Source organism: Paroedura picta, chromosome 8, assembly GCF_049243985.1.
Source record: "Paroedura picta isolate Pp20150507F chromosome 8, Ppicta_v3.0, whole genome shotgun sequence".
NCBI classification, from domain to species: Eukaryota; Metazoa; Chordata; class Lepidosauria; order Squamata; family Gekkonidae; genus Paroedura; species Paroedura picta.
This window is the reverse complement of record NC_135376.1, coordinates 47,007,968-47,020,965: the sequence shown is the minus strand read 5'-3', so window position 1 is coordinate 47,020,965 and position 12,998 is coordinate 47,007,968. Positions and strand designations below refer to the sequence as shown.

Here is a 12,998-nt window from a genome sequence, read left to right as displayed (position 1 = left end):
CTGTGATTGAACTCCCAGCATCATGGGCAGAGCTTCAGACTGCATGTCTGCTGCCTTATCACTCTGCGCCACAAGAGACTCTATATATATGATTGGATACAAAGGGCAATTGTTTTAAAATTGTGGGAGAGTGTCCATGAAATGTAGAATGTAGCAGTAAGTCTGTTGGGTTATGTGCCATATTTTTGGGTCTTTTGAAGAAGCAGCATTTGGAATTTCAGCCATCCCTAATTATCTCTAAACTGTAAGGGATCTGTGGAGCAAATGACTGGGATTGAGGACTTGACAATAAGGCTTAGAGCAATTGCACATCACTCTCAGCAAGGTAGGAGGAGTCAAAGGTTCAAATGCTATCCTTCTTCCTCTAAATGAAAATACAGGATGAATATCCAAACTGTATTGTGCTTACAGTTGAGATACCCAAGAAGCTTCTTGCTTACATTTTTTGGCTAACATCCATCTCTTGTGCTCTTTCTGTCAGTATCAAGGAGTTTGTTATTAGCAATTCTCCTTGAAGAGCCATCCAAGCTGTGTAGTATGTCAGCTCACACTAAGCACACTCTTAATTAAACCTCTCCTCTGACAGGGTAGACACATTAGACCAAAGTGAATAATTATCCTGCTGTACTTTCTCCCTCCTAGATCCTCTAGTTCATTTCTTCCGCATTAAAAATGGATCAATTTCTCATGAGGTAATCATGAGGGGGAGCAAAGCCTTTCGTTTGTTTTTTCCTGCCTTTTTATCTAGAGGGTGGCACTCTTGCTGGTATTTGAAAGAGCAGGCTAGAATCCTTTGATTCCCTGTGTAGAAGTGAATAAACAACCTTTTATTGTAGTTGACTGCTCTGCTCCTCCCAGCTTTGTGGTGGCATCCATAAATATACAATCTTTTGTCTGTGTTCCCACCCAGATGGATTCCAAGGCTGGCCCCAATTGGAAACTGATTAGGAGCTCATTCACTGAAGCAATAAACATGCTCCAGCAAAAGGGTGCTCTTTTCCAGAAGCCAAAGAATCCCAGTGATGTCTACTGTGTAAGTATCTAGACCCCATCTGATAGGTGAGAGAGATTACAGGTAAACCCCCTTTTCATGTACTTGTGCTATGTGTCTCCTAACACATTTAAATACAATGAAGAATGTACCATAGACATGGATATATCTCATCAGCTGGGATACCAGATATTACATTATATCTAAATCAAACCTCAATGTAAATGAAAAGGATTAGTAAATAGAAACCATGGATTAGGACACAGATTATTATTTTTAGTCACCAACCTATAGATCTTTTTTGCATTTTACAACTCTGGAGTTTTCCCTTTCTCTCTCTGTATTAATTGATAAAAGTTAAATAGACTGTTGCCATGTTCCATCCATTATAGAAAAATATCTTTTGATGGTATTTCTGTCATATTCTCTAGGTGACCAAGCAGGATAAAGAATTGTACAGAGTGACCCTTGGAATAATTAAAGCTGATTATAAGAGGCCAAAGTGTAAGTATGTTCAATTCCCTAATGACATAAAATTTTAAAAAGTAATTTCAATCAGCAATGATTTTATGAATGATACCAAAGCTGCCATAGAGAGGGAGAGTCCTTTGCAGTTACTTGAGCAGGGAAATGTGTAAAAATACATAGTCTGCCTGACTTAGCTCAGTGTCACTTAGTTATGTTTTTTTCCACGGTCAAATAAAATTAGGTTTGGTTCTTACAGAGAATCTGTGGTGTTGATTGTGGGGTTTGGGCAGAGAACGGACAGATTTTTAGAAAATATCTTGAGCATCTTCCGGATCAAAAGGTGTGTTTATCCCATTGCTATGGCTTCATTCTAAGATTTTCTATACTTTCTGGTGAAATCCACACACATTGCCACTCTCATCTAGCCTCATGTGCTTTTCCATGATACTTTTCATTAGCTGTGCAGTTGTGTTTACAGAGAATTTAGTGTCACTCTCGTAAGTAGAGCTTCCTCCAAGTAGATACCTATGTATCTACTTGGAGTGTAATCTTATGCAGGCCTACTTGGAAGGAAATCAGTGGGGTTTACTCCCTACTAACTGTGATTCAGTCTTAATCTCCATTTGGTCTTCCCACAACTGTAGCCCCATATAACCTAAAAGTTGCATTTCTCAGGGGTACAGATGGGCCTCCTTGACGAAAGGATATGGCCCCTTTTGAAATCTGCCTGGTGTGTATCTGGGAGAGGTCTCTAATGTAGTCTAGCTCATTGCCCCTGTTTGATCCAGCTCAGAAACAGAATCCCCCCTGGTAGATCAAGTGCAAGACAGGCTTCTCCTCGGTTGTTTTAGCAGGATGAAGCAATCACAGAAAACAGGAAGTGTTCTTTATCCTCAACATCCTTGCAGAATTTCCCACGCGCCCTGTCACTGGTCGGGATGAGTGAAAAGGGCTCTGTCACCTCAGCCCTTTGGCAGTCTGGCCACCAGACCAAAGGGAAGGTCTGACCTGTCTCAGGGATCATCCTGCTTGGTTTTGAATCTGGAAATTTTTAACTACACAAAAGAGGTTTCTCTAGTCTTGAGTCTTTTAAATAAATGTAGCTGTGGTAAGGTAAGTACTTCTGCTGTATTTCATCATGAGCATCACTGAAGTTTGCTTCTGTGGGTTCATTTGAAAGTGAAGCATGCATCTGATAGGAATACAGGGGGCAGAGCTCTGAGTTCCTTTTAATTTTATAACAATTGTTGATGTCATGCTGAAACCAGACATTTTACAAAAATAGATAGTTCTTATTTTATTAAAAATAAATTTATATTTATTTTTTAGCTTTCTTTTATCGTGGAATTCAAGAGATCATATGTAAATTTGCTAGGAGGCTTATGATTCAGGCAAACTGAGATTTAACTTTAGAAAAGATGCTATATCATACTTCTGGCCACCCTCAGATTGCTAAATCTTCCATATTTGGGGGATATGCCTTCTGGAAAGAGTGTTCAGGCAGGGTAGAACTCAGCAAGAAATATCATGTCACTTCCAGGCCAGAGGTCAACTCTTCCTACCCCTTACTGCCAAAATTCAGATTTTAAACTTCCCACTATATATCAGCCCCTCCATCTTTTCCTCCCAACTCACAGCCCTAGGTTGTACATATAGCTTGATTGTACATTGCTTTCTGCACTCTTCATGGGAAAGCAATTTTTTAAAATAAATTTTAAAACTTAATGCGTCTTTGTGAAGAGACATCTATACATTACACTGCATCAGAATCTGTCATACATTTAGCATTTTATCCTTAAACATACAAAAAGAAAACATTTCATTGGCTATTTTACATTTTAAAACAAGACAACAACTTGAATCAGAGTTTGCTTGAAATTGTTGGCCAAGTTTACCTCTGCAAGAGAATGCTGAACCAGGATGCTTAAAAGAATAAAATAGTTGTATTGTGAAGAGAAACAACTTTGTGAATAAAGAGTGAAAAGACAATTCCTAACTGTCTAACTTCCTTGTTCTGATCATTCTGTCTTTTCTGTTCTGAGGCAAGCAAGGAGGAAGTATGCTCAACAACAGGAAATCTCCAAATGAGCTAATCTGGACATCGCAGACTATTTGAAAAGTAGCAAACTTCTAATCTAACTATGCCAAATACACATCTTCTACAATGTCCCCTGTAGGATATTTCCCTTATTCTGTTCAATTATGCACACTGCAGACCTTGCATATTTCAACAGAAATAACTATTTCACATATGAGAGCAGCAGTGTAATCCTGCTTCTACATGTTATTTCTGCAAGCATGCCTTGTGGATAAGTAAAATGACCGCTCAGAGGTTTTGTATTAAGTATTAAATGGAGATGTTTTAGCATTTAGTACTTTCTATTGGCCATCAAGTGTTTTGTTTGATTATTAAATCTTTACCCCCATTGATTCTTCAAGTAACTGAGGGTCACTTCCACCCAGCAACCCTGGAAAGATAGGTTATGTTGAGATAGAGTGGCTGACCCACAATCACTCAGGCTTCATGGCAGAGATAGGGATTTGAACAGGGCTTCCAGTGACAGACCAATACCTTCACCATTGCACCATAAGTGCCCCCGGCTTTGGGTAGGAGCTGAAGTTTTTCTGCATGGATGTAGCTAGCAAAGGAGAAACCAGTTTGGTTTGCAGCCTTTGGGGTGCAGATCCACAAAGGATATGCTTGTTGACTTGAGGGAATTGAAGCTTGTTTAAAGACTAGCATTTTCTGCCTGGGTGCCTGTAGGACTGCACCCTCCCTGCTCAATTTATACATATAGGTCTTCTGTTACCTCTCAGCAGAAAGAAATTGCTCATATAAAAAGTAGTCTCTGGAATTGCCTTACCACTCAGGAAAGTGGAAAGACAGGCAAAGTAACCACATTGCAAGCTCTACTAAATTAATAGCATATCCTTAGTCATTTCCAATGCAAACAAAATTCTTTAGAAGAGGGGACTCTAGCAGGCAGACTTATTGTCTGCTCATGATGGGAGACCTCCAGGGGGATTGCTGCTGTTGCCTGCCGATGTTCAGCTGGTTGATAGATGGAAACAAACTTTCCATATGGAGGAAGGGATGTAATAATGTTTCATGCATAATAATGTAACTTCTGGTGTAACCCGAAAGCAGTGGTGTCACACTGGGACAACACTCTCGCACTCAGCCCCAAACTAGAGTTTTTGTTGCTTTGGAAATTATATCAGTGCATTCTGACAATGATCACTCCTCCTCCCATCCGAAAGTTCCCACCTCTTCTCATCTCTTACTGGCTCTTAGGCAGCCCTACCAACTAGTAGCTCACCAAGTACAGACGAGTGGCTTGTGCATCACAAAAACTTTGCACTAAGCTTTTTCAGTCTCCTTTAAAAAACATTCACTTCATAGGATTCTTCTTAGTGCTGCTTAGCACAAAAACAAAATGGGATAATGTGCTAGGGCGTGGGATGGAATAGTAATTTGGAATATTTTGCATTGCTCAGAAGTAATTCATTAAAGATAGGTTGGTGGTCCCTGCTAGAGAGATCCATTCCTTTGTTTTATAGATTCAGCCATTCAGGAAGCTGCACTGATATGGTATTTTCTTGGAAAAGGCCTTATCAGGGATGAGCTGCTTGTTCTTTTTCATATCTCCATAAATGAACAGCAACTTTGTGTCAAAACCCCCAGCTCACCTTTAACAATCTTTAACCTGGCGGAGCGGAAGAAATAAAACAGTAAGGGCCCCGAGGGCAGGCCCTGTCCGGGATGAGGAAGGGTGCCGATAGGCCCCTTCCCCTGGACTGACAAGCAGAGGGCCCCATCGCCTTCCCCGGGGCCTGGGGACCGTTTTGAAGATCGGGGGGGGGAGGAAAAAAGCTCTCCAGGCCCCGGGGAAGGCAATCCGCGGCTTGCTGGGGACTGGAGAGCTTTTTTCAAGATCGGGGGGGGGGGGAAAGCTCTCCTGGCCCCGGGGAAGGCGATCCACGACTCGCAGGGGCCTGGATAGCTTTTTTCAAGATCGGGGGGGGGGGGGGGGAAACTCCCCAGACCCCTAGCACCCGCTGAATTTTGGTTTCAGCGGGCTCTACTACTAGTTTAAAATAATCATTGTGTTCATTAATGTACTAGATTGAGAGTGAACATGGCTACTGGTCAGCTAGGAAGGCACATGGCACAATAGATAATGCCAGGTGGAGAGCCAGCTACAGGTTGTTACCCCCTCCAATTGCAGCAGGTGGGTTGTAGCATAAGGTTCTTGTGGCCTTCAAAATTTGAAGAAGTTCTGAGGTATATGTATGCAAATTTGGAGAGGAAACTGCACTGGCTAGATGTGTAGTGGGAGTAAGAGCTTAGATCAGCTGTATGCAGCCCCCTGGGACACTTGCCAGGGCTGACACACTTAGACCATTTTGCTTGGTACCTGGGGCCAGATTTCCTTCCCATCTGCCAGATCTACTCCTTATCAACCAACATCATGGCTGGAGCCAATGGTTCAGGAAAAGGCAATGGACATGGCTTATGCCTATCATCTCCCAGATATGCACAGCTGCTGAATGCCTGGGGATTAGCTTGTTCCTCTATCCTCCTCCCCTGTTTTGTTTGCTGCCACATGTTCATGGTAGATGTAGCATTTGGGGGGCTTTGAGTAGCTAACAAAGGTTGGTTCTTACCCCTGGCTTTAGAATAAGCTGCTTAACAAGTGTACATCTTTACTAGCTGTCTTGTGGCTTGTAACTAGGAGTATATAAGGATTTGTGACTGTTCCATACTATTTACTATCATTGTCAGTAATATTTTGAGTACATTATTATGTACGTGTTTTTGCTTGGTATCTCTTTGGGGAAGAGAAAGGGGGATTCCAAGAAAGCTTTGTTCTAATTTAGAGCAAATGTACCCAAGCTACACTTTCATTAGTAGAAACAATGAACTTTATCAGCATCCTGGTATAGAACTAATTGCCAAACTGATTAAAAGAAGAAAATGGAGCTTTTCCTGCTTATTTCCTTCTTGTGGATGTGTTGTGCCTGTACTATTGAATGATTTGGTGCTGCACCTAACTGGAAGTCTGGTCTTGCACCGGAAAACTTTCTTTTTCTGCTCCTTCTACCTATGGCTCTCCAGTAGTATCAATCTGTTCCAGCTAAGGATAAAAGGAAGAATTCAAGCCAGAAAGAGAACAGGCTATATGCCATGTTAGAGAAGGTGTCTTGTCGTGAACTGCCTGAACTCTCATGGCCTAAACAAGGAATTTAGCTTTAAAAAGTGTACTTGTTGCCTAGGATCCTTTAAAATGTTAGCAACTGAAATGTTAGGGGGAGGCTGGTGTTGCTGGGGCATAAGTGGCTTGAGCCATTGCTCTCTAGCCTCCTTATACCATGGGTAGTCAAATAAAACATGCTTCACAGGTTCTGTGAGCTCTTAGCCACAATCGCAATATCTGTCTGGAAATGGTATACCTAATATATGGCCTTCAGAGATCTCAGTTGTTTGTACATTTAATCTTGCAAATTAATTGATGACCTATATTGCACCTGAAAACTATAAATGCTGAATGTCTCAGACCGCATGGGTTTGAGCATGGGCCATGAAGCTCAACACTCTTTGAGAGATGCTGTGTGAAAACTACAGAAGACCATCTTTTGGTTGATGTTTGATTGAGTACGAAATGATCAAAAACAGTGGTTCTCAAGGTCATTCCTATTGATGACAAGTCTGTGTTCTTCTGTGTAAGACTCCTTCAGATTTTGGGATGTGAATGTGTACTGGAAACCAGGTCCTTCTGTGTGCTTGCCCTGATGCCAGAGTTGTAACCTACAGTGACCATCTGCCCGTTTTCCTGTGTGCTTTATTTCCATAGATGCTGAAAAGGGCTGCCATCTTCGCCACATTCTCAGCTGTGTTCAGCAGAACTACGGCTGTTTTGTGACTGAACCTGTGATTCGCTACCTCCTGGATCTGATGGAGAGCAACAGTGATGTTGTCACTACCATGGAGGAATATTACACTGTTTTTTAAGGCATGGCCTTTGTAGAGATGATGAAACTATCCAGTGGCCATAAATTGTAAAGAGAACTGCAACACCCTCAGAGACTTGGCTGAAATCCTATCTTAAATCAGAAAAGTTGGAAGTTACTGGGTCATAATTTTGTTTTTGTTGTCATTTCACTTCAGTTTTCCAAAGATGCAACTGGCTTTTAAAACTCTCTTTCTCAAAAGTTTTTTCTGGTGTTCCGGGAAGAAGTACAGTGATTTTTCTTAAAAGAGCTGTCATGTTGTGAATGCCCTCTTGTGGTTGGAGAGGAGAAAAAACAACCAACTGTGCTGTGGGAGCTTCATTTTTAACACTCTGTTGTTCCTGAGCTCTTCACAGTTACAAGCACTAGCCTGCTGTGTTGTGCGCAGTGTTTTGCAAACAAGTTAGGATCCTGTGTTAATATAAACAGAAAGTTCTGGAGTAAGTGGATTTTCACAACTCTCCCCTTCCCACCTCCCTATGAGCCTAGGAAAGCTAATACCAAGGGTTAGGGGACCCTCATAGATTGGAAAGCGATGCAACATGGGCAATCAGGAGGGGAAAGTGGGTGAAATTGTATCACCTACTTGTTCTGCCAGTGGCATTTCTGAGATGCTGGTTCTGGAAGAAGGAAAAAGGAGTGATTTCACTTGATTCCCCTTCATTTCATCTACACTAGTTGCATAGCTTTTCGAGTCCTTTGGTGCTGCCTTTTCTGAAACTCTTGGGGAAGAAGGAGAGGGGGAAAAATCCATCTTCTGCTCCTACTGTGTAGAATCATCTCTAACAATCTATGCTTTTGAAATTATAGTGTGCTAAAGATCATATTCCTCATTTCTTTTATGCTGATTAGTGTCTCTAGGCCCTTTTTAAGTACAAGCTATTCTGAGCCCTTTTGTAATTGGAAGGCATATAGACATGAGTGCCTGTTGTAAAGCTGTGCTGTTCCTGTTTCCTGTAAGAACTGAGATACCCTCTCCCACATCCTAGGTGTGATGTACCGAAAGTTACTGTATGAGCCTGCACTCATACTTCAATGCATTTCTTTCTTTCATTTTAGAAAGTTTGGAGAATGTTGGCATTTAAAATCAAGAGTAAGACCTCTTAATCCCCAAATTTCTAAACATATTCTTCTGTGTTATGGAAAGAGTTTAAAAGTCTTGCTGTCCCTCCTGCAAGACTGAGACTCAGGAGTAGAATAATACTCATGACACTATGCATGCAAATCTACTGCTGCAGGCCCAGCATGTCCGACAGAAACTGGCAGTGTCTTGTAATCTATCTTTAACCTACACTGTCTGGTTTTGATTATGGAAGGAGCATTTAAACTGGAACACTTAGGTTTCGGCATAATTGAAGTCTGTAAATTGAAGCTCACTCTAACCTGTTGTTAAGGGTTTGCTCCCATCTGGCAGGCCACATCCAGAGGTGCTCCCCAACACTCATGTACTAGAGGCTGCTCCTCTGCTTGCTGCTTCTTGCAGATCACCTTCAGCATGGTGGTCTTTTCCTGGTTGCTGCTTATGATCTGGGCTCTTGAGAAGTTCCTCAAGTCTGCTATCAAGGCTCATGGTGGAGTAGGCAGAGAAATTCTGCCATTTGTGCAAATATTGTGCCACCACTGGTCTGAGAGGTAGTGGAAGGAACCCCCAAGGGAGGTTTTCTAAGGGGAGCCCCACCTGCACAGGTCTGCCTTTTTACCTCCACTGCCAAGTCTTTTTCTATTTAGATAAAGTAATGTGGGGAGAGAAGATCCCAAGCTGTGGTTCTGCGAAAAGCAAAGAGGAATGTATTGTTGGAATCAAGAGAAGGAAAAATGTCAACAACCTGCATCCTCAATTTGGGAGGGGAGCAAATGCAAGGGGGGGGGGTTGTAGTTCCATCTGAACATTAATTTTGGAGTTAACATAGAAGAGCATACTCCATGAAAGTATCTCATACATTAATTCTACATTGAAATTGTACATATTTGTATAGTGTGTGTGTAATCTTGCTTACATTAAACTCTGTTGTGTTCTATAAACAATGTTCACAAACTCCTAAGAGCTCCAGTAAAGTTATATTTTCATTTAACAAAAGATAGAGGTGCTTTGTTTTAAACAGACACTGAAGCCTGTCTCTCTGGCGCTGTTCTCTAATGCCTTCAGAATGCCACATGATCTACAAATGGCCTTGTTTGGATGAGAGATTTCCAGTAGATAAGAGCCTAGTTCCAAGAGATACTGCCTGTCAAGAGCCTCTTGTTTGCTCCAGCATTCTGTGGTTTTGGCACAGAAAGCCTTCGTTATTCTGATTGCCACGTGGACTGATGTGCAAATGTATGAAGTAAACAGAACTAGATCTTCTGTTCTTGTGCTGTATCATAGACCTATGCCTTGGGCAAAAGTTTGGTGTTTTTGAGACTGTAGGTACAGGCTTTTCAGGTTGTGGGATCTTACAGTATGATGCCTTAGCTCAAGTGAGGGAGGAGAGATTTTTGACTTTTTCTGTTCCTTTGTCTTTAGCAGTGTTAATTCACAGCAGAACTAGGAAAACCTTTCCTGCTGTGAAAATTGAAAAAGCCTGTCCCATCCTTTCCTTTCAGTCATGGAGCCAGAAAATCTTTCCATCTTAGCAATGCTCATGTGTCTTCTGGATATTTATTCTCTTTACCGCATTTTCCCAGAAAAACTGATCTCATGGAATAAAGTAAATATATTTCTCATGGCACCACTAATACTTGTAGAATAGACCTTAGATCTCCTGGTCCTCTGCTGGTCTAATTCACTTGCTGATTACTTTGTGACACACAGAGAAAGTGCCTGCCTAGTATGTATTTAGCCACAATGTGGAGCTGTTGACACAAGCTTGAGAAGTAGCTGGAACTTGCAACCCTGCTCCATAAGGAACTTTCTAAAGTATTGGCAACTACATGACAGGAATCTGGTGGTGATCTTTGATGCCTCCCTTTCCATGGAGGGTCAAGTCACAAAGGTAGTGCAGCTGGTGTTCTTCCATCTTCACCAAGCTAAGCTACTAGCACCCTATCTGTCCCTGGGGTCCACACAATTGTCACACTGAGGGTAAACTACTGTAACTTGCTCTATGTGGGCTTTCCCTTGTCTTTGATTTAGAAGTTACATCGGGTCCAAAATGCAGTGGCCTGAGTCCTTACCAGGATCCCTTAGAGAGCCTACATCCAGCGGTCCTCAGGCCAGCCGCATTGGCTCACAGTGGAATTCTCAATCAGATTAAAGGTGCTGGTTTTGACATTTAAGGTCATACACCGTCTGAGCAAAACCAAAAAAGGAACACAACCCAACCTTTACAGGTAGGAACTCAGAAGTTGAGCTGTACTATAAAATAATATAAAATGGTAATTATTTATTGTAGTGCACAATTAAAAACAGAATAAAAACTACATAAAAACAATACAGAACTAACTGCGCATAAGACCAAACGCGTATCGACCCTACTGGGTCTTCTTCAGTGGTCCAAATTGTAACAATACTGAAATATAGAAAACGTCTAAACTCAAAGTGTAGCCGAGTGGTTGAATGGGATCTGTAAATTATGGCTCCAATCAATATATGTAAATTTTAGAGTTTTTGGAGACCACCTCCTATGGCATATGCCTAGGCTCCACCACTCTTCGCTATTATATAATTCTGTGCTGAGAGTGTATCTCATGTGCATCAGGAAAAAAAGCTATATAGCCTGGTACCATCCTGGTGGAATGAGCTCCCAAAGGAAGTTCATCGAGTTCTACAGAACTTGCAAGAAGGAGATCATCCACCGGTTGTTTGAGGCCAGAGCGGCAGATGACATCTAGCTGCTCCCCTCCTCTTCCGTTCCCAAACTATGTACTTGGTGAGGGGCCCTGAAGCTGATGATATCCAGTTGCAGGCTGCTGTAAATTTACAGATTTAAACTATGAATTGCTGTTTAAACTGTTAATTTTACTCAATTGTAATGAATTTTATTATTCAGTGCTGATCATGTTTACAATCCTGAGATGACAGTTACTGAGAAGGGATGGTGTAAAATCAAATAAGTAAATAATACAGGTAGATTTCTATCGGGGGGGGGGCTATCCGGAGTGCTTAAGCTGCTGCTTACAGGTGGACTTTCAAATGGAGAGGCCAGCATCTTCTTAATGTTAATTCTGGCTTCAGTTGTAGGTCTGGCAGAACAGCTCTGTCCTGCAGACTCGGTGGAACTGATTAGGGTCCCACAGGGCCTTGATATCGTCTGGCAGAGAGTTCCACCAGGTTGGGGCCAGGGCTGAAACCCCCCTGGTTGAGACCAATTTCACTTATTTGGGCCTGAGAACTCTTTAGTTATTTTTTCTGGTTAGTTAGAACCAGTGCCTATTGTACCTTAATTATGCACATGCTCTAGCAGGGGTAGTCAAACTGCGGCCCTCCAGATGTCCATGGACTACAATTCCCATGAGCGTTCGCTGGCAGGGGCTCATGGGAATTGTAGTTCAGGGACATCTGGAGGGCCACAGTTTGACTACCCTGCTCTAGAGTGAGTGCAGTTACTGGAGTGTGATTCGGGATGTGACTGCCCTACAGCAAGGGACTAATGGGCTTCTGTCCCTTCCTATGACTATGATATCAAGGGATGTGCAAGTATTAATCAGATTTTGTATGGCCTAACCTGCATCAATTCCAAAGTCCTTTTGTGCATATAAAATCAGCACGTCAAGGAATGGGTTTAGACTCTTTTTTCCCCCCTTGCATGCTGTTTTTTCTGTGTGCCGTAGGGGGGGGGGTGTTTTGTCCCTGCATGGAAAATGTTCAGACAAACTACGCTGCTAGTAGCTCCAGGGGATAGGCTTCAGTACAGCTTCACCCACCCCATTATGTTGAATCTCAGCTGTAAGTTCATTTCAAATAATTACACTGTCAAGGCTGTTGTTGTTACAAGTTACAATTAACTTGCCTAGTCTTTATTTTCTTTTTCTGTCTTTATATGCAAAAATAAAAATGTTTTATAAAAAGGCTGCTATTGTTAATAATAATAATAGTCTGCCTTTCTTCACTGGAAGATGCATTACAATTATTTTTTTAACTTCCCTGTCGAGCAGTAAGTGAATTACAAGATATGATAACATTTGAATCTAACAACAAGGACTCCTAGTAAGACAAAATAATGCAGCTGGGTTCAAATTGCAGAGCAGGGGGGGACACCCAAACAGTGCAATCATATCTGCTTAAATCAACAAGACAATCATCATAGGAAAGACTTTATATTCATAATAAAACTTGCCTCCTCAGTTGGATCATTAAACCACAGCTTTGCTCTTTCTACAAGAATGACTTCTTGAACTGTTCCATTTTGCAAAATGATAGAAGAATGGCGTTCCTCTAGCAGGGCACTCTTACACCTGGTATAAGCTCCTCCCTATAGATGGCGGAGTCGAGAGCTTCTTGCAATCCCTGTTGGGGAGGGGCTTCTCCCAGGAGTCCTCCATACAGCCCTGTGGAGCAAGCAACCCCATAGTGGAGTTGTTCTGCAGTGGGCAGCCCAGGTCTAGCATT

The 12,998-nt window shown here is 42.0% G+C and overlaps 1 protein-coding gene across 5 annotated transcripts in view; it reads left to right on the top strand.

Annotated features, from left to right (window-relative positions):
* Nucleotides 1–9,496, top strand: part of STN1 (STN1 subunit of CST complex) — a 40,056-nt gene extending 30,560 nt beyond the window's left edge. For all 5 annotated transcript variants that reach the window (XM_077349642.1, XM_077349639.1, XM_077349644.1 and 2 more), the window contains 3 exons: nucleotides 911–1,033; nucleotides 1,423–1,495; nucleotides 7,315–9,496. In XM_077349642.1, coding sequence (XP_077205757.1) covers nucleotides 911–1,033; nucleotides 1,423–1,495; nucleotides 7,315–7,472 — 354 coding nt within the window. In that variant the 3' untranslated portion in view covers nucleotides 7,473–9,496. The remainder of the gene's footprint in view (nucleotides 1–910; nucleotides 1,034–1,422; nucleotides 1,496–7,314) is intronic.
* Nucleotides 9,497–12,998: the final 3,502 nt, after the last annotated feature.